Below are 22,826 nucleotides of genomic sequence, written 5' to 3'. Positions count from 1 at the left end.
AGGTTAGATTTGCATGTCCGACTTCAGCTATAGAGCCACACATCATGCATTGGTCAAAGTTGAGTGTTTCACTGTAAATTATTTGATTAAATGCCACTTACTTGTTTATCATTGTTTTGCGCGTATCATCAGTGTTAGAATTAAATTTCCTGTGACCGAACTAGTTGCAAGAGTGCTAGCAAGCCACTTTGGACCGCAACTACTTCCCGTGTTAGGAGTTTCACTCCGTGCTATAATTTGCGCTAGATGCCACAGTTGTTTTGGCGACCAAAACGTATAATTTTGCTAGGATTTCCCAAAGTTTGTTTTGGTCTGTAGCTTACTTAATAGGTCCCAACATCTCGTGGTTTGTATTGGCACTGTCGTGCTTCTAAGAAAAAAAATTATACCGTTCGTGTGAAGTTGCGTAGAGAAAGAGACGGGTGGTAACCAGAAAGATCTAACTATCGCCTCACAAAAATAAAGTTGGTTAATTACTTTCTTGTTTGTTGTCAGGTATGTGTCTGCAGTTCAGATAAACGCTTAAACCCCAGCGTTGCATAAAGCAGCATCCAACTAGGTTATCCGAGACAAAAATGGCTCAGCCCACTGTTAAAGAGTGGTTGTCGCCGTCGTTGTTGTGGTGTTAATTCCAAAGACTAATTTGATGCAGCGCCCCACAGTAGTTTACCCTGTACAAGCATCTTCGTCTACGAATAACTATTGCAACCTACATTTACTTGAACTGCGTCTCTGTTCGTCTCTTGGTCTTCATCTACAATATCGATCAGCGTGCGGTAACTAATTTTATACAACAGTGGAAACGGTGCAGCTGTTTCAGGCCAAACCAGATCACTTCTTTAGCTACCTGGATTCGTCTGACATTGCGTCCACTCAACTCACCAGAACATTGTCTGAATAACTTTCATTAGTTTTAAGTGTACTACTGGACTGAGAGGCAAATGCATCACTATAACACTACGTCCACAAATATATGCACACTTTCGTTTGCGAAATATTGAAATATTGGCTGGTAAGGAAATTAACGCAACATATTAAGTTAAAACACAGTTGTGTTATTACTTCTAAGAACGATTTGAAAGTCATTTGCAAAAGGATGACACCGTAAGCTAAACACGACGCTAATGATCACTGACAGGTCCAGAGAAACTGTAACACCTGTGAAAAGGATTGTTGGAAAGAAAAATATGAATTTTCTTATGACAATTTTTCATTTATTTATAAAAATAGAAATAGTTTGCAGTGGATCTTAATTATACAGAGTCATTTTCTTAGCAAAAACAGAGAATTCCAGTGTACAGAATTTACAAAGTGCACCTAAAGCAGTTAAAATAATTCTTAAAAAACACATACTGTCATTAAATACAATTAAGACAGAACTCAAAATAGTTTTTCATTTGCAATAGACCTCACAGTTAAAAGAAATTTGCTGAGTAATAACAGTTTGTCATACTTGCTATGATCTGTTCACGAAACACTTGATCTCATGTTTTCACTGGTTAAATCTCTTCCATTCCTCTACAGTTTTTTTATTGTTATGTGAGTTGACGAACGCTTAGACTCTAATCCAAGAATGTTCATCTGATAGGTTGTATTGTAAAATCATTTGAAAGTGGCTACGCAATCTAAGTCGCAAAGTAATGGTGAATCAGGAGTAAAAGGACACTTCGATGAAATCGACGACAGCCAATGCATGAGAAGATTATCGTCATGGAAATAGTTTCATTAAGGAACATTGTTAAATTAGTATGTGTACAGTTAAGAATGGTGTAATATTATCACTTCATTTACTGAAATGCAAACCAGATGTTCACTTGACTGAAAGTGGTTTCTTTTCTTCTTTTGCAACTCAGAGAGCTTCTAACATATCAGGTGTACCACAAAAAAAAAGCCCAGTAACGATCTTTCATTGTGGGGGACCACAGTGTTACACAATTTGTGAAAGAAATTTCCACCATTTGACTGCTAATCATTCAATTATTTTACACAATCATGATTTCGGCTTTACAGCCGTTCTCAAGTGCATCTTGAAATGTTAAGATATGTCTGACCTCTCTGTGACATGTCATCGACGAAAAAACAAGTTTCTGGTTTTATAAATCCCTTGTCGTATTACTGGATATGAATACATATCAAGGATACACAATATGACTGACAATGGGCACAGTTAAAAACCATTAACATGCCGTAGGCGCATTTAACAGATGATACATTCCTGTGACTTGCATTCGTCACTTTGAAATATCGAAAATGCAGGATGCATGGATCCTGCTACCGATATATACATTTTGCGCTGAATTTTATGTAAATATTTGTAATTTAAATGCTTTCTTTTAATAAGTAAGGACATTGCTTCACTGTATGTCTAAATTTAGGTATAAGTCTGTTGACATTTCATTGTATTTATCTGTCTTACTGTGAAACGTACAAGCTCTGGGGAAAAGCCAAAATAATTGTTATTTGCATCGACTAGCAACGATAGTAGCGGTGCCTGAGCGTTGTAAAATCTTTGGGTTGGGAGTTGTTGGGCGGAGCGCGCGGAGAGAGGCAGACGGGTTCCAGCACTTGTAGTGTGCGGAAGTGTGGTGTTAATGCTCTCGCAGTAGAGTGTACCATTTCGGCGGCATCATGTACGCATGCCGGCCGGATGTCTAGTACCAGGAGTAAGGACAGTGGACTGGCGGAAGGGGCTGTATTAATTATGAGGGCCCGTTCCCGTAATTATCCGTGGCTTCACAATATGCTAAGTCAATAACACCAGCAGTTCCAGCAACACAGATTCGTCGCCGGCTCCAAGTTTCGTCGTATGCACAGCACTGAAGTAAGACTGTTCATTGGTAGAAAGTGTTAACGGCTAACAAACTAAATGTGATTTGTTTGATAAAATTTATTTAAATAATAATCAGTTAAACCCAGGGCGATTGTGTCCTCCTTGACCTCAGACATTGTTACCAAGCAGGGTCCTTCTTCCTTTTTTTTCCTTATATGCTAACCGAGTATCATAAGAAACAAACTGAATAGTTAAAGCCAGTTTATTAAGGAATAATTTCACTTTTAAGATTTTTAGCTTCAGTCTACTTCCAATTAACAGTTGTATAACAAATGCTTCAGTATTAAGAGTAAAGTAAAGCAATTCCATTTTTCAAGTTTGAGAATCAATCACTGGAAAAAATCCAAATATAAAGAAATGCACAAATTAAGAGAGTGGGAGTTTTATTTATTTTACATATAGCTTGGAGCACATGGCTGTCTGACTTGGTACATATTCTATTATTTATTTCTGTTCAAGTCTGTAAAAAAAGGCTCAGTTGTTCAGACAGAATTTGAAATCCAATTTGCAAAATAAGTAATTGCAAAGTAAAAGCGCTTTTTTTCTAAATGCCTTTGATGACGTTACGTTGAAGCCACTGAAAGTCATTTTTCATGGAGGCCTAACGAAGTTCAATACTAACAATCAGTTTAATTGCATGTTTTCAAATCATTACTCAATTTTATTTTATTTTCAAAATTAGTGACAAACATTACGTAAGAGTGACTTCTCAGTTTTCTTTATCATTACATACTCACTTAAAATTAGTGTTAATAAACGTGACTACCTTCAGTTGCCACGTCATTGTTTAATAATACATCTTTTTCTTTCCCAGCTTCTTGTACAGTAATTCGTATGTAAATTACCCTAGTGGGCTGGCGACTGTTAATTATTTCCTTTTCGTTCATTAGTGTAACTTTTGGATTCATGATCAGTGGGACCCCTTTTCTGTCCAGTATTGTTCGTGAGTAAATGCAGGTAGGTTACAGTACGCTTGTTCGCCCACTGCTTGAATACTGCTCAGCAGTGTGCGATCCGTACCAGATAGGGTTGATAGAAGAGATAGAGAAGATCCAACGGAGAGCAGCTCGCTTCGTTACAGGATCATTTAGTAATCGCGAAAGCGTTACGGAGATGACAGATAAACTCCAGTGGAAGACTCTGCAGGAGAGACGCTCAGTAGCTCGGTACGAGCTTTTGTTAAAGTTTCGAGAACATACCTTCACCGAAGAGTCAAGCAGTCTATTGCTCCCTCCTACGTATATCTCGCGAAGAGACCGTGAGGATAAAATCAGAGATATTAGATCCCACACAGAAGTATACCGACAATCCTTTCCACGAGCAATACGAGACTGGAATAGAAGGGAGAACCGGTAGAGGTACTCAGGGTACCCTCCGCCACCTTGCGGAGTATGGATGTAGATGTAGATATCATATGGAGCTGATGATGGTAGACAGCCTCGGTATTCCAAGACCTGGAAATCACAGGATTTGAACAGCTCCCGGGAATTTTGATTACACAGTGTTGTTCTAGCAGTGGACTGGAGCCTGTGCTGCCAATGGCCAAAGCCGGATGTCGTTCAGTGTTGGTGCAGACTGGCTGTGGCTCAGTCGCTACACCTCACCGACTACGATCGGAATTAGGACGGGTCTCGGGAGAGAGCACGCCGCAGCGTTCGTCTGACGGCGCGACGGAGTCTAGGCTGCCAGCGGGCGAGGCTGGGCGCCGGCGGCTGCTGGAGCCCCGCAGCTGGAGAGCGACACTCTGGAGCCTCGTGGAGGGGGCAGGCGGCGCGGAAGTGCGCGAGCGCGGCGCGCTGCGGGGGCAGCAGCAGTCTGGAGGCGGGCCGGGAGGCGGCGTGGTGCGCCACGGCCAGCGCGGCGGCGGTGCGCACCAGGCTCTTGGCGGCCGCCGCCCCCGCGGACCAGAAGGCGCCGCCCCCCACCAGGTAGACGTTGCGCGCCGACAGCGACGCGTGGCGCACCAGCGCGTCCCTCTGTTCGGACACCAGCTGGGCCAGCATCCCGCGCCACGAGCGGCTGCGCCTGGGCACCAACACCTGCCGGCGACACCACATGTCTAAAGTTGACTGGCTTCCTAGCTGTTCCAGCTACTCACTTAGCGTTTCTCTTTAACACAATCCCCTTTCAGTCTGCCGTGGCGCCATCGAAGCATCAAGTGTTCGAATTGTGGAGTACACTGACCGAAAAAAAATTTCAACACCGAAAAATGACTAATGTAAAGAAATTTCGAGAATACATTTGTCTAGGTACCACATACGAGGGCTATTCAGAAAGTAGAGAACGTTTTGGCATTTAAAAAAAATCTAAGTACAAGAAATACATTTTATTGTATACAGGGTGTTACAAAAAGGTACGGCCAAACTTTCAGGAAATATTCCTCACACACAAATAAATAAAAGATGTTATGTGAACATGTGTCAGGAAACGCTTAATTTCCATGTTAGAGCTCATTTTAGTTTCGTCAGTATGTACTGTACTTCCTCGATTCACCGCCAGTTGGCCCAATTGAAGGAAGGTAATGTTGACTTCGGTGCTTGACATGCGACTCATTGCTCTACAGTACTAGCATCAAGCACATCAGTACGTAGCATCAACAGGTTAGTGTTCATCACGAACGTGGTTTTGCAGTCAGTGCAATGTTTACAAACGCGGAGTTGGCAGATGCCCATTCGATGTATGGATTAGCACGTCATCAACACAGATTATCTGTGAACGTTTGGGCAGGCATTGTTGGTGATGTCTTCATCTCCCACCTACTCTCAATGGAGCACGTTATCATGATTTCATACGGGATACTCTACCTGTGCTGCTAGAACATGTGCCTTGACAAGTACGACACAACATGTGGTTCATGCACGATGGAGCTCCTGCACATTTCAGTCGAAGTGTTCGTACGCTTCTCAACAACAGATTTGTAGATTGGTAGAGGCGGACCAATTACATGGCCTCCACGCCCTTCACTTTCATTTATGAAAGCATTTGAAAGCTCTTGTCTACGCAACCCCGGTACCAAACGTAGAGACTCTTCGTGCTCGTATTGTGGACGGCTGTGATACAATACGCCATTTTCCAGGGCAGCATCAGCGCATCAGGGATTCCGTGCGACGGAGGGTGGATGCATGTATTCCCGCTAACGGAGGACATTTTGAACATTTCCTGTAACAAAGTGTTTGAAGTCACGCTGGTACGTTCTGTTGCTGTGTGTTTCCATTCCATGATTAATGTGATTTGAAGATAAGTAATAAAATGAGCTCTAACATGGAAAGTAAGCGTTTCCAGACACATGTCCACATAACATCTTTTCTTTATTTGTGTGTGAGGAATGTTTCCTGAAAGTTTGGCCGTGCCTTTTTGTAACACCCTGTATATCTGAAACAGCGACTGGCATACTACTTTTCGACATAGTCACCAAATACATTGAGGCACTTATCATAGCAGTGGACAAGCTCTGAAAGACCTTCGTCGTAAAATCTGCCGCCTGAGACTTCAGCCAGTGAGTCACGCCCGCCTGGAGTTCCGCGTCGTCATCAAAGCACTGCGTTTCAACCCAGTTCTTCATCTTGGGAAACAAGTGGAAGTCGCTTGATGCAAGATCGGGGCTGTAGGGCGGGTGAGGGAAAATTTGTCATTTCAATGAATTAAGAAGTTCTTTGGTGCAGTTTGTCGTGCGAGGTGAAGCATTTTGGACGCCAGCTTTCCTCGGCGTTTGTTTTGAACTGCTCTTTTAAGGCTGTGCAAAGTTTGACGGTACCGGGCAGAATTTACGGTTGCTCCACGTTCGAGAAAATTAAGAAGAAATACACCTTCCCTATCCCAAAACACTGTCGCCATCAACTTACTTGCTAAGAAAGTTTGCAGGCATTTTATTGGTTTTAGGGGGGACCTTGTGTGCTCCCACTCCATTTTGTCTCGCAACTGACGTCTTTTACCCAAGTCTCGTCACCGGTTACGATTCTATCCAGTAATGAATCACCATGTTTGTGCTAGGCCTCCATAAATGTCAACGTTGCCCCCAGTCGCTGTTCTTTATGGTGCTCTGTAAGCATTTTGGGTACCAATCGTGCACGAAATTTGTGGTAGCCTAGCTTTTGAGTGACAATTTCAAACAACAGAGTCCATGAAACTTGTGGAAAAGAAAGCGAAAGCTGCGTTATTGTGAAGCGACGGTTTTCACGAATAGTTGCATCAACTTTAGCGACTAGGTCGTCAGTCATATTTCTCGGGCATCCACTCTTCTCTTCATCATAAACGTTGGTTCGCCCATTTTTAAATAGAATGCACCATTTCCCGACGGAGCGTTCACTCATTACTTTGTTTCCGTAAACTTCACACAGTTCACGATAAATTTCTATAGGTTTTAGGTTTTTTGCCAACAAAAACAGTATTACAAACCGCACCTCACAACTGGCGGGTTTTTCGACTGCAGCGCACATTTCAAATTCGAATATCCAAACAGACGCAGAGAGACGTTTCCGCTGTCACGGATGGATGTCGACTGAGCTGCCGAGCACGCACATACCAAAATATACGCGATCGGCGCGACTAGCGGAGTCAGACGGAAACGTTCCCTACTGTCTGAATAGCCCTCGTATAAGTGATTACCAATGCAAGATCACAGGTTAATGTAAACGCGAGCTAAGCCATTGCAAATGTGAATCACTGATACGTTAATAACCCGTGTAACCGTCAGACTGTTGAATGCAAGCATGCAAATTTGCATGCATTGTGTTATACAGGTGCCGGATGTGAGTTTGTGGGATGGAGTTTCATGGCTGTTGCACTTTGTCGATCAGTACAGGGACGTTTAATGCTGTTTGTGGATGACACTGGAGTTGTCGTCCGATGATGTCTCATATGTGATTGATTGGAGACAGATTTGGTGATCGAGCAGGCCGAGGTAACACGTCGACACTCTGTAGAGCATGTTGGGTTACAACAGTGGTAAGTGGTCGAGCTTTATCCTGTTGAAAAATAGCCCCTGCAAGACTGTTTATGAATGGCAGCACAACAGGTCGAATCACCAGATCAAAGTGCAAATGTGCACTCAGAGCGCGGAGAATAACCACGGGAGTGCTCCTACTGTCATACGATGTTGCACCCCTGACCATAACTCCAGGTGTAGGACCTGGTGCCTAGCAACCAGACAGGTTGGTTGGAGGCCCTCAACTTTCCTCCTTCTAACCAACACATGGCCATCACTAGCGCCGAGGCAATAGCAGCTTTCATCGGAAAACACAAGACACACTGCCCTCCTCTGAGGTCTAGCTTGACACCACTGAAGTCGCCAAAGGCGGTGGTTTGTGGTCAGTGGAACGCACGCTGCAGGGCGTCTGGCTCGGAGCTGCCCTTGAAGTAACCGATTCGTAGCAGTTCGTTGTGTCACCGTGGTGCAAACTACTGCTCAAACGGCTGCTGCAGATGCAGTACGATGCGCCAGAGCCATACCCGAACACCACGGACTTCTCTCTCGGTAGCGCCAAATGGTTCAAATGGCTCTGAGCACTATGGGACTTAACATCTTTGGTCATCAGTCACCTAGAACTTAGAACTACTTAAACCTAACTAACCTAAGGACATCACACACATCCATGCCCGAGGCAGGATTCGAACCTGCGACCGTAGCAGTCGCGCGGTTCCGGACTGAGAGCCTTAACCGAGAGACCACCGCGGCCGGCTCGGTAGCGCCACATGACCGTTTGGAGTCCAATCTTCCTGCGACCGTACATTCCCGTGACCCACTGTCACCAATCATGTAAAGTGCCTATATTCTTGCTAAGTCTTTCCGCAATATCATAGAAGGAGCATCCAGGTTCTCTTAGCCCCATTACGCGGCCTAGTTCAAACTGTGAATTGTTGACAATGGCGTCTTTGTCACCATTAGGCATTCTTCAACTCACCAAGTTTAATCTCAAAAGTGACTATCGCTCACGACCGTTGCAGCGTATATTTAAAGAAAACCTGATTGCTTCTATCTCGTATGCGTTTGAGAGGCCGTATTTACTAGATTTTTTTGCTTCGAATGATAATTCCCGTAATATACCAGAATACTGGTCATTCCTCCTGGGACGTCCTGTATATTTGCCGTATTCATCGTCATGGGCTGACTACAGGAACTTCGGGGACAGATGTTTACATTTAAGCAATAGTGCTCTTGCTTATTGTTGGGGGAGTGACGTCACTTGGGCGTGATTTGTGGGAAAATAGGGAAGATGGACAGTGAATGGAACACAGTCCCACCCCCGTCCCACCATTAAGCTCCAGGACGTTTAAATAGAATAGAAGGAGAATAGATACTGCACACGGCAATACTGCTTCTCTTTGAAACGAATTTTTTGTGTGAAACCTCCAAGACCTGGCCCCAGGTTTTAGTTAGATTTCTCTATCAATTTTAACAGTGTTAATCCTAGTGTGTGTCGATTATTTCACAGCCCTAGTGACATCACTTCAGGCGGGATTTCATGCGAAAACAGTGAAAATGGCCAGTGAACAGAAACCATCCTCCCACCCTAACCTGTGCGCCAGAAAAACGGAATGCTGAGACAAAGGCTGAGGTAAGTTCTTCATCTACGAAGTTAATATTATGCCCTTCAACGAGGATAGGTTCGGCTTCGATGACTTCTCTACGTTTCTGGACTAGTGTGGAGTTCATGTTCAGTAGAGCAATTCGACAGTGTATGGATTGTCTCACCTATTGCTACGCGAGAAACCAAGCTGAAGGTGTAGTCATGAGGCCCCCCCCCCCCCCACAAAAAAATACACATTTTAATGGAAATGTATCAATTCCCAAATTTCACAGCTATCTTTTAGGGAGTAAAGTAGCATAGACGGTAACATTTTCAATATTTATATGTATCGCATGTTTCATTTTAGACATGATGTTTTTCGTTTTTCAATTGCTTTCATGAGGACCTGCCAACGTGGATTGGCTTGTAGCGTATATACAGGGTGTAACGGATATTTTTTTTATATGTGGTACCTTAAAATGTGCACACATCAGTGTGATGGTTCTTTTTTCTCTGAGTCGAACAGTCTTCCCATAAATATGCCGAAAACATCACCACCTGTTGTTTTCTGCACGGTCATACTACACCACTAAGAGAACTAAATCTGTCAGTATAGACCAACTGGTTCGTGTCCACAGTTCAACACCCGACCTGCTGCCCAGGGGAAAGAAACATTAATAGCTTGCTTTTTCCATGTGTACTTGGAAGTAATAACCAATGTGAAAACGTACGACTTGCAAGGATTGTAATTATTAGTCTTCAAATGCCGGAAATACTGATGTAATGCTCAGAACACCGTCCTCAGGCGCCAATAGATATATCTGCACTTACTCGCGTTACATACACACATGCTAGTGCATCATGGCATGCAGGAGAACTTCTGACAGATCTTAAAAATAACTGCCAATCGGCAACTGTGTAAATCTGAAGAGTTGAAAAAAATCAACCAACGAGTTGAAGGAGATATTTTCAGAAATATCGAATCCTAGGTCAAGGGGTAATAAACAGTTGTTTTGCAACTGGTTGGCAGATTTTTTAAAATCTCTTAAAACTTCTACATGTTTTGCAAAGTAGGTGAGGCGTACTAGCAGAAGTAAAACTGTGAGAAGAGATCGTGATTCGTTACCGGATAGCTCAATTGGTAAGAGGATTGCATATAAGAAGTGGTCAGCCAATGAAACGCTATCACTTTAAAAATAGGAGCGTACTTAGGTGAAAACTTAGGCCGTAGACGTTGGGTGATACCTGTTCTCTTTAAGGGGTTATGCTGCAATATTGCTTTACAACCGTCATATTCAGCAGCAAGAAGCTGTGCTTAGAGCAGTAGAGAAGGCAGTAGTGGCAAGATGACGTAGTCTGATGTGAGCTACCAGTGACAGATGGTTTATTCGGTACGTATATCGTGAGAAAGGCCGCCCAAATTGTGGCCACTCCACGCAATTGGTTGGTGTGTTCGGAAGTGGCGCACTAAAATGATAAACTTCTGTTATTAACATTAGCAAAACGAAACAGTGAATTTACTTGTATTTCATACGAAAGCATCTCTCAATTGCAGGCAATTATTCCATTGTCTGAAAAGTGCTAATTACTAGTAGACTAATAGACAGTTGCCAAACGAAAAGACAGTCGAAACACGTGGAGGTCTTCGGATAGCGCCTAACTTGGATGGCGGGTGAGGTGGTTCAACTGTCAGATTAGAGCTGGACTGGCAGTCTCAGTGGACAGACATATTGTCTGCTGTGGTCGGTTTTGATTAAGAACTTAATTAGCAATCTCTGGCTTTCTGGACATGTAAATGAGAACTAGTTTGATAGTAAATACGAAAACACGCAGTCCATTATTTTATTTATTCTCTGTAAAGGTATGACAAATGGAAATTGTTTGCGATTCATAAAGTAAACTACAGTTGTACAATTTCTGGTATTTTCCTAATAAAAAGCGAGTGGAATCCCGTTTAAACAAATCAATTGAAAATTTAATTGTTTATAGATTAATAGTTCTTCGCTAAGAGTTTATTACAGTTTCAAGATAACGGATTCACGACCTACTTGCTGTTTTCTGCGCAAGGAACAACAACTATAGAGGACTGCAGGTTGGTGAATGGTATTCAGAAGTTATGCATTCCACTCAGAACGGTGGAAGCAGCGAGGCACCTCGCTTGAACTGCAATCTGCGGTAATTTTCCAGGAAAGGGACTTAACAATACACACGAAATTCCCTCTCGCTATAGCCTACATCTCCCGCTCTTCCACATGCTGTAATTGTGTAATTGTTTCAGGAAGGTTGGTACCCACTGCTTTAGATCAATAGGTATCAGCGTAAAAAGACGAAGGATCAAAACGGAACCAAATAAATAAAATACGTTAACGGTATTGGTTACAAACTACTGTGACGTAAAGTGCGGTACCTCATCTATATCGAGTGGTGCAATAAAGCGGAAGCGCTCGAGACTGGAGTAGAGGCAGTGGTTGTAGGCGAGCACTTCCATGCGCCGCTTGGGCAGCAGCGTCGCCGTGGCGGAGGTGGCGCCCCCGGCGTCGCCGGGCAGAGTGAGCCGCAGCGCCGACAGCAGGCCCCGCGCCTCGTAGTGACGTAACACGCGGCGCGCGGCCACGCCCACCTCCGACACGTGGGCCAGCACGTGCTGCGCCCCCAGCAGCCGCAGGGCCTCCACCCACCACGCCAGCCGGCCCGACACCTCCCTGTCTGCAAAACGACGACGAAAGGATCACCCAACTAAAACTTTGCCAAAAAATGGTCCAAATCGCTCTGAGCACTATAAGACTATCTGAGATCATCAGTCCCCTAGAACTTAGAACTACTGAAACCTAACTAACCTAAGCACATCACACACATCCATGTCCGAGGCAGGATTCGAACCTGCGACCGTAGCGGACGCGCGGTTCCAGACTGAAGCGCCTAGAACCGCTCGGCCACACTGGCCGGCAAAACTTTGCCATCTGGCATTTTGTACGACTATACTCCGTTCATCATAAGAACAAACCTCATGTAAACATTACACTTTGTATTCTTCCGCGTTTACTGGATCCTCATTGTGTTTCATTTCACATGGAGCGGAAGCCAAGTTGTCTCGAGTATTTTCAAGTAAGATGATGAGAACACGTTTTATGCTGCAGGTTACGCGCATATCCCTCGGGGAAGATCAGTTTGGATTCCGTAGAAATGTTGGAACACGTGAGGCAATACTGACCCTACGACTTATCTTACAAAATAGATTAAGGAAAGGCAAACCTACGTATCTAGCATTTGTAGACTTAGAGAAAGCGTTTGACAATGTTGACTGGAATACTCTCTTTCAAATTCTGAAGGTGGCAGGGGTATAACACAGGGACCAAAAGGCTATTTAGAATTTGTACAGAAGCCAGATGGCAGTTATAAGAGTCGAGGGACATGAAAGGGAAGCAGCGGTTGGGAAGGGAGTGAGACAGGGTTGTAGCCTTTCCCCGATGTTATTCAAACTGTATATTGAGCAAGCAGTAAAGGAAACAAAAGAAAAATTCGGAGTAGGAATTAAAATCCATGGAGAAAAAATAAAAACATTGAGGTTCGCCGATGACATTGTAATTCTGTCAGAGACAGCGAAGGACCTGGAAGAGCAGCTGAACGGAATGGACAGGGTCTTGAAAGGTGGACATAAGAAGAACATCAACAAAAGCAAAACGAAGATAATGGAATGTAGTCGAATTAATCGGGTGATGCTACGGGAATTAGACTGGGAAATGGGACGCTTAAAGTAGTAAACGAGTTTTGCTATTTGGGGAGCAAAATAACTGAAGATAATCGAAGTAGAGATGATTTAAAATGTAGACTGGCAATGGATAGAAAAGCGTTTCTGAAGAAGAGAAATTTGTTAACATCGAGTATAGATTTAAGTGTCAGGAAGCCGTTTCTGTTGCAGTGTAGCCATGCATGGAAATGAAACGTGGACGATAGATAGTTTAGACAAGAAGGGAACAGAAGCTTTCGAAAAGTGGTGCTACAGAACAATGCTTAAGATTAGATGGGTAGATCCGATAACTAATGAGAAGGTATTGAATAGAATTGGAGAGAAGAGAAATTTGTGGCATAACTTGACTAGAAGAAAGGGTCGGTTGGTAGGGCATATTCTGAGGCATCAAGGGATCATCAATTTAGTTTTGGAGAGCAGCGTGGAGGGTAAAAATGGTAGAGGGAGACCAAGAGATGATTACACTAAACAGATTCAGAAGGATGTAGGCTGCAGTAGGTACTGGGAGATGAAGAAGCTTGCACAGGATAGGGTAGCATGGAGAGCTGCGTCAAACCAGTCTCAGGACTGAAGACCACAACAACAACAACAACAACAACTCCGTTCATCATAAGAATAAACCTCATGTAAACATTACACATTGTATTCGTCCGCGTTTGCTGGAACCTCATTGGGTTCCGTTCCACATGGGGTGGAAGCCAAGCTGTCTCGAGTGCAGTCAAGTACGATGATGAGGACACGTTTTATGGACACGTTTTATGCTGTATGTTACGCGTACATCGGCTCAGAGATAATACGGCGCAGCAGCTGTACCGGCGCATATAACTTAGACATCACTGGCCATGCAAGTGATCTAACTAAAGTGCATTGATGTGAACAGTTGCAGTACAGACATAAAAAGAAACAGGCAGAGAGCTATGTAGCTTTGAATGTATTCAATTTTTAAATAGAAGGAAATAATAGGAAAGCTCGGGCGATACGCCCCTTAGGTGATCGGATGGAAAACCTAAGATAATCTCGATCATAGCTAACATAGTATTATAATTAAAAACAAGAGTGATGAAAATTCCTGACTTTAATAAGGGCAATTTCTTTGTGTGAGTTATGTACGGCGTAAAAGAGCACTGCTGGGATTTCGCCATGTAGTAAAATATTGAAGGCACTGAAGGTATTAGTCAGTCGTCTGGCAATCTACGAACTGAAACTTTCTGGCACATCAACACTGTGTGCCGGACCGAGACTCGAACTCGGGACCTCTGCTCTGGAACGCAGTTTTAATCTGCCAGGAACTTTCATATCAGCGGACACTCCGCCGCAGAGTGAGGAGCCAACACCAGGGTACGAGAGCTACAGCTGATGACCAATCGTGACGTTTGTGTTTGTTTACACCACGTGTTTTTTATGATGAGGTATTGTAGTCTACTGTAGACTATCATAAGTGATCGTAGACTACGGTAGTTTGCTAGTAGTTTTGGTCAATTAAAGTCGTACTCACATTACCTGCCCGTTATGTGTGTTGCACACCTGTCGTGCGTTACCTTATAGCGATCGCTTTCTTTACGGATGCTTACTACGTTCCCCTAAAAGCTGGAAGTAGCGAACGTCTAGAAACTGAGTAAGGATGTATAAAGGACTGGGTAACCTATGAAACATTTTTGTTCCCCATAGTTATTCCCCCGTCTTTTACTTAAAAGTAAACAGTTTTTGTAGCAAAATTGAAACTGTCAATGTTTAATTCGGGTTTTATTCGAAAATTGTTAATCTGTAATGTAAAACAAAAAGATATTATATTATTATTTAGCGCTAGAAAACGTAGTTCCCTTAATAAAAAACACGAAACAAAATATATCAAACTTCAATACTATATCGACCTTACATAATATATTTCTATTATTCATAGACTACTTCCACATTTATCAATGATAACAGGATGTTCTTGCCTTTGATCATGGTGAAGAACGTTTTATTGAGTACAACTTAAAAAGAATAACTATATGTATGTCGTATGTTTCTGCTTGTAAACTGTACTTGCATTAAAAGTAATTACTTTGGTTACATTAAAGTGCAGAAGTTTCGCAATCAACTAAGTTTTATTACTTATAAAATGCAGTTCATGTTCTATTTGGATATAATATACACAGTGGACTAATAATGAATGATGTGCAGTTTTAATTATGTGCAAAACAAACAACCAAACAAATAAAAAAGCAAAGAAATGTCACAGATTCCCAGTTTCTCTCTTACACATTCCTTTCCCTACCAATGTTACCAATACTACCGTTAGTCCTATCATTTGTTACGTCATTTATGTAGTGCATCAAACTACCGAACTGCAGTACTGCAGAACTGCAGTAGAGAGCAACTCTAGTCAAAAGTATTTCATCCTCAAAGACAAGTCAATTCATTACGACATGAGAGCTCTTGCTAACAACGGATTTTTATTCTGTCTAACAAAATAAAATGGAGGAAGGAGTCACATAAAGAAAGCAAAGGAGGCTACAGAATGAATCAACATCCTCAATGTGTGTAATTATCACTATAGGTCTACCATTGGGATTTATTTTAGCTCCATTGTTATTCTTGTTATAAGTAAATGATCTACTATAATATATCCAAGAAACTGAAATAGATCTCTTTGTTGACAATGGAAGTATTATAATAAATACTAATGAGTAAATTTTATCATTTCAATATACAAATAATTTTTGAAAAATTTGAAACAATCGCAGCATATAGATTGTTACACGAAAAAGTGAGGTTACTAAGCTCACTGATGCTTTCATTAAGTTGCAGACACAAGAGCATTATTCAAAAGTTCCCTAAAATGTACTAACACCACCACTGCGAATAACAACAGATGCTAAGCAGGAGTGGCTCTTGTACAAGATATGGTCCGTTTTAGTCGGCGTGAACTGGATTGTGTGTCCAGGGACGTGTATTATCAGCATTTACAAATCTCACCGTACTATCTTCGTTGTCTTTGGGATAGGTAGATGATGTGGCGTGAACCGTGGCAACCTGGATCCACAAGTCCATTATTTGTTATTTAGTACATAAATTAAAAGTTTTTTTTTTAATTTGCATATGTATGGGTTGGCATAAGAAGTTCCTACGCGACGATCTGTTGTCAACTTGATGGAGAAATATACAGATGACACAACTGTGTGTATGCTGGTAAAATGGCTCCGCTAACAACTATCCCTGCTTCCCCACTACTAACGGACTTTCTCAGCTCCATCAAAGAGGCCGTTCACTGTCTTGAAACTGATGCGGCAGAGGAAATTGATCGGGAGTCTTGACGTGTGCTGACGAGAGCTGCACCGCTGAAGGGCAACATTTTGCCTGTCGAGAGGGCTGCCCTCCGTAATTCTGGAGCAGACGTGGATGCAGTAGTAGGCTACTTAAAGTGGATAAAGATCACACCACCGAGCTCAAGTCACGGATGGAGTATATTAATAAGATCAATGATGCAACATACTGCACGATCGGGAAAACAGCGCAACCTTTGACTACATACTCTTTAGCAAAAGGAGATCATTAAGAGACGGAGACCACATAGGCAGTCCGTAAAGCCAAAACTGAACTACACTAAGATCCTTAAAGAATATTTGCCTGTAAGATTACTGTGAGCAGTATCTGGGTAGCCACGTATGATTTGGCCCATTACTTGGCGTCTTTACTGAAACCCATTTTACACAAGTGTCCACATCATATAAGAAATTCTACTGATTCCATTAGCAGAGGTCAGTCACTTAAGCTGCAAGGCAACGACGTATTGGTCAGCTTTGACGCCAGTTCGCTTTTTACAAATTTACCTTCGGTGGATTCGCTGTCTTCGGCAAAAGGTTTGGGTCTGATATTACAACTTATTCGAGCACTCCCTCTGCTCACGTACTTTTTATTTAACAACGAGTTTTTCGAACATTCTGACATTGTCGCCACGGGGAGTCCTTTGTCTACCCTTGCAACTAACCTATTTATAGAAGATTTTGAGGAGCGCACAAGCGACTGAACTGTTTTAAAAGCAACAGCTTTTTGACGATACATTGATGATGCTTTTATAGTTTGGCCTCATGATGAGGGCAGTCCTCGAAAGTTGCTTTATCATCTGAACTCCGTATATGAAAGTATAAAATTCCCTTTGGAAGTGGACAAAGAAAGTTGTTGATTGGTTGGTTGGTTGTTTGGGGAAGGAGACCAGACAGTGTGGTCATCGGCCTCATCGGATTAGGGAAGGATGGGGAAGGAAGTCAGCCGTGTCCTTTTAGAGGAACCATCCCAGCATTTGCCTGGAGTGATTTAGGGAAATCACGGAAAACCTAAATCAGGATGGCCGGACGCGGGATTGAACCGTAGTCCTCCCGAATGCGAGTCCAGTATCTAACCACTAAAGAAGGTTGTTCGCTGTTGTTTTTGGTCGCCTTGGTGCTATGAAAGAGCGATGGAACACTTGGACATTCGGAGCTTCGAAAGCCCACTCATACAGCCCCGAAGACCTTTATCCATCGATCCCATACGGTCTCAGACGCCGATAACCGATAAGCGGAAGTGGAACACGTACAAATCGTGTTCATGAACAACTGATATTCTTTTCAGCTAGTGCGTAGACCGCTACAGATGTACAAACGGCAGATGAGGCCTTAAAAATGACAGCCTATCTACCACATATAGCAAATGTGTCCTCGAAAATACGCCGAGTATTAAGAAGACGTAACGTTAAATTGATCTTTCGTCCTCCATCAAAAATGTCTTCGGTTTTTAGATCCGTCAATGGCGGCACAGAGCTGTACAAGAGAGATGTTTATAAGCTTCTGCACGAGTGTGGCAAATACTGCATGAGACAAAAAACATTTACTATTCGAGATTGCTTCGTTGAACACGAGCGTCATACTCGCCTCCTCCAAGTCACAGTCGCCAAACACTGTATTTCTAATGGTCATTTGATGAAATGCACTGTAATAAGAACTGTGGCCGATACAACTAGCATCTGGAGCTCCATTATCAAAGAATAAGTGGAAAAATGACTGTCCTACATCAACAGGACGGCCGCTTCCAGGTGGATTCTAAATGGAAACCTGTCGTAGAAAAGCTTCGGCTCTGGGTAGCAGGTGTCGTTTTACGATTTTATTGGGTAAAGACGACTGATCTGATGTCGATGAGGCGAGCTTTCAGCACGGAGGGCGCGCGGCGTAGTGCTTTCAATTGCAGCAGAAGTGGGCAAAGGGGTACACCGCGCATGTGCCGGCGGGGCTGAAAATAAGGGAGCTCGTTGAATTTTCCCCTGTTATCACCTGAAGATGGCTAGAAGACGCCGAAACATCGTGGCAGCAAGTTACCGACATCCAGCAGTTCGCCCTAAATTTCATGGAATAAATAAATTTTTCTCGACAGTTATTATTTCGTTCTTTACAAATGGGCTGTCACTGAACATTCATGAAACATCACACAAACAATTATTTAAATGATGTCATCTTGCTTTCAGATGTTAGTGTTTTATTTTACAATTGCATTTGCGGCATTAAGCCATTTTCAAGTATAAGATTTTAACGTGCGAGTCAAAATTTTACCCTTGAAAACAGCTTAAAGCCGAAATTGCTATCGTAAAATACGGAAAAATCTTACGCTTTATATTGCTTAACTCCGAAAATGAAATCGTAAAATAAAACACCAAGAGCTGAAAATAGGAGGAGATCATACAAAAATTTATAGAAGCTGTGAAGCCGTATTATAAGAAAGTAATACAAACATTACGTATTGCACGCCAATGGAAATCACGTATGAGAAGAAATTAATGACTGGAATACATGAAACTTCCTAGCAGATTAAAACTGTGTGCCGGACCGAGGCTCGAACTCGGACCTTTGCCATCGAGTCTCGGTCCGGCACACAGTTTTAATCTGCCAGGAAGTTTCATATCAGCACACACTCCAATGCAGAGTGAATATCTCATTCTGGAATGAAATACATTACTCTAGATTCATGTGTGTTTATCTAGATACAAACCAGAACTTGAAATTACATGTTAACGTCTAAGCTCTGCAACTATTTAATTACGAATTAGGTTATAAAAGTCAGTGCCTTGGTCAGGTACTACTCTTGGTCAGGTACTACTTTGTCAAAACTGATTACCGGTCCCACTTTACAATCATCATAAGATATAAAAAAAGAAAATGTAGACAAAATGATCTTGTTAAATGTGCGAACAAGGTGAACAATTTACCTAAAGATTACAGCAGCGAGGTGTAGGAGATGCGTAGTCAACAATACAAGAACAAGAGCAGCGGTTGCTTATTTATAGATAAAGTAAAAGTTTACAATGATAGGCGCTTCTATAGCAACATCGGTTGCACAAATGTTTGGTCAAACTGATCACGGTTTCGACTGAACTAAGGCAATATTCATCAGAATAAAAATTATATGGATTACCTAGAAAATATAATGACATGGCTTGAAATACAATATGCTTAATAGGATTACTTCTATAAATTACGGACAGACAGAATGTACTTAGATATAATCACACCATGCGTAAAAAAACCTCTGAGCTAAAGTGCTCCCGTCAAATAGAAAATATCACAAGAACAGAAACTAAAATGGAAAAATGTAACATGTTTGTCAACTGGATAAAATATTCCATGGAAATACAATGGCAGCCGCAAGATCTCTTAGGGCCTAGTGCGGCATCAACACAGCCGCTGCCGCGACTAAACGCTAACAGGCCGAGGAGGTGGACACGAAAAAAGATTCGCGCCACTTAGCAAGAAGTAATAGAATTACAGGCGAGAGCAAATAAGGCACTGCAAAGACAACTTTAAACATTACAGGTAACAAACAGGAACCAGTGAATGGAAGTTACAACATCACGTAACAGTCTTCATTACAAAAGAAAATACAGCTCAAGTAATGTACAGAGAAAACGTGGAAGTTGAAAGGAAAAACGTTGTTTAAGGGACTACATTGAGCAGAGTATTAGCATTCAGATAATTCTGATTAGCGGCTCAATACGTTGAATAAAGTTTTTGTTGCGCAATTGCAACTGTTCGTTAAGGATGAGACCGTCCTTCAGAGACAGCTGTTTAAAAATTTCTAGCTCTTCTAAGATGTTAAGCCTATGGCCATTTTCTCCGAGTGAAATATCCGGACGTCTTTCACGTCTTTAGGATTGTGCTCTGTGGTTAACAAATGATCATCGAAAGTTGAATTGTGAACATTGGCGTCTTTTTTGCCTAGAAAGTATTCCTTGAATCTTATATAAATAGCTCTTATTTCAATCCATGTCGCTATATTTTCTAGGTAATCCATGTAATTTTTATTCTGATGAAGATTGCCTCAGTGCAGTCGAAACCATGGCCAATTTGACGAAAAAAATTGTGCAACCGACTGGAAGGCGTATACCGAGAAATGAAAGGCGGGGGACTCACTCAGCGACTTGCAAATCAACGATTTACGTTTTATTTATGTTTGTTCTGTTTTGGAAATGTCAAAGTAACATTTATTCGTTGTGTATTTTTCTTGCCAATAAACACGTTACTTAAAACAGAATGTTCAAATCTCTCTTCGCTCTTCCCAAATATGATATCACAAATAGAGGTTTCCATGAATCGAAACTCAAATTTCGAATGACCTTTGATAATTAACTTAAGATTACGGTTATTGGTAATGATACGTGACCCCTTAAGCGCCTTCCAATCTGTAGCTAACATTTTATTTTGCTATATCCCTTGTCGATTCCGAGTTAGCTCCTACTAGAACTAAAACATATTTGCTTACTTGAGCTTCACTGAACGTTGCCATGACCTTCAATAATGCATCATCTTATACGTAAAATTTTCCGCTCTTTCCAAATCTTACATACGTATGTTAGTCTGAATGTTTATGAGAGAATCTTGTTTGAATGTGAAGTAAATCGGTCAAGAACTTCTCGATATACGCCGTATTATAGATAGCGTATATCGAGAAGTATATAGAAAGAGAGAGAGAGAGAGAGGAAATATTGTTAGAAAACAATATCCAAAAGTTATTGACTGGCTTTATTCAAACCTTTTACACGATACATTAATAAACATTCAGACGGATGTAGGCTTTTACTAAAAAACAATCTACACGTTTTCTGTTAGAACTGACTGCGAGAAAGGAAACACTGAGCTGTAGAACATGCAGTTTCGTTTTCTTTCTTGCAGTCAAGTTTTAACTACAATAGCAGGGCATTTAAACCATTAGACCAATTGTTTGTCCTACGTATGTTCAAATGTGTGTGAAATCTTATAGGACTTAACTGCTAAGGTCATCAGTCCCTAAGCTTACACACTACTTAAACTAAATTATGCTAAGGACAAACACACACACCCATGCCCGAGGGAGGACTCGAACCTCCGCTGGCACCAGCCGCACAGTCCATGACTGCAGCGCCCTTACACCGCTCGGCTAACCCCGCGCGGCTGCCCTACGTATAATCTTTCTCCTTATAATCACGTAATTTTAAACAAAAATTTAATACAGAACTATGTGCTGTTTCGTATTCTTTTTTGCATTCGATTTCAACAGACAACAGGAAAGTTTTGTGTAAAGCTTTTCGACTTATGATTAGAATACCACTAGGGCAGTGGTCGTCAAACTTTTTCGCTCAAGGGCCAAAACTAACATCACGATGTGGCACTTCAGGCAGTAGATTTCCAGGTCTTTTTATTAGCTGGCAAACCACGTAAAGGATGTGTTATGAACCTCCAATAGACTAGCTATAGTAAAGAAGCGAGAGGTTTACCACTGACTTTCTAACACTTATCGTTAAAGTCGATACCATTCGGACCACTACGTGTAGAATGTTCTGTTTCAGATTGTTGCCACCCTCAATAACCCGTAAATTCTAACACTGTATTTGCCCGACGAAATGTTGATGTGTTATCTTTGTGAACAAATGATTAATAGCAGCAATTGGACTTAAGCAATGTATTACGTAACATGACACACAATCACAACTGTTTTCTAGATATTTAGAGAATCATTTTTCTTCATCTCACTTGACTGAACTACGACAGGCTTAATTTTATATGATACTACGTAGGTGAGGTACCTGGCATTGGCGAGATATGTATTTATTCCAATCTTATGTTATTCTGTCTCTTCCTTCCCTCACTCTCTGCCGTCCACCTCGAATTTCCCTTCACTCGCCATCTCTTCACCCCTTTATCTCCCCCTGTATGTGTCCATGTCCTCCTCCCCCTTCTCCCTCCACATTGCCATCCCCCACCCCAATAAGACGATGTCTTTGCAATATTTATTTACAGACTGAAAATAATATATGTATCAGCGTGGTTGAAATCGATCCGAGGGTTTGGGAGGAGAAGTGGAGGATAAACACACACACACACAAACACACACACACACACACACACACACACACACACACAAACACACACACACACACACACGCGCACACACACACACACACACACACACACACACACACACACACACACACACGTACATTTTAAGAGCTAATGACTAATTATTTCTTTTAACAAATCTGTCCTGCATATGACCGTCTCTATAATGCGTATTCATGAATCCAACTTACTTTCATTTAAGATTGATACAATAGCAGATAATTAGTACGAGGCACACGCACCCATTTGTTGTCAGTGCTGGTCGAAGTTCCCGAGCGGTTCTAGGCGCTACCGTCTGGAACCGCGCGACCGCTACGGTCGCAGATTCGAATCCTGCCTCGAGCATGGATGTGTGTGAT

General features: G+C 42.1%; 1 protein-coding gene across 1 annotated transcript in view; it reads right to left on the bottom strand.

Moving 5' to 3' along the window:
- Positions 1-1,192: 1,192 nt before the first annotated feature.
- Positions 1,193-22,826, bottom strand: part of LOC126335110 (uncharacterized) — a 91,491-nt gene continuing 69,857 nt past the window's right edge. Inside the window, exons 4-5 of the mRNA XM_049998053.1 lie at positions 11,744-12,042; positions 1,193-4,869 (exon numbers count right to left, since the gene is read on the bottom strand). Coding sequence (XP_049854010.1) covers positions 4,450-4,869; positions 11,744-12,042 — 719 coding nt within the window. The 3' untranslated portion in view covers positions 1,193-4,449. The remainder of the gene's footprint in view (positions 4,870-11,743; positions 12,043-22,826) is intronic.

Source organism: Schistocerca gregaria, chromosome 2 (genome assembly GCF_023897955.1).
Source record: "Schistocerca gregaria isolate iqSchGreg1 chromosome 2, iqSchGreg1.2, whole genome shotgun sequence".
Taxonomy (NCBI): Eukaryota; Metazoa; Arthropoda; class Insecta; order Orthoptera; family Acrididae; genus Schistocerca; species Schistocerca gregaria.
Note: the sequence above shows the minus strand (reverse complement) of the source record. Positions and strands in the feature narration are given on the sequence as shown.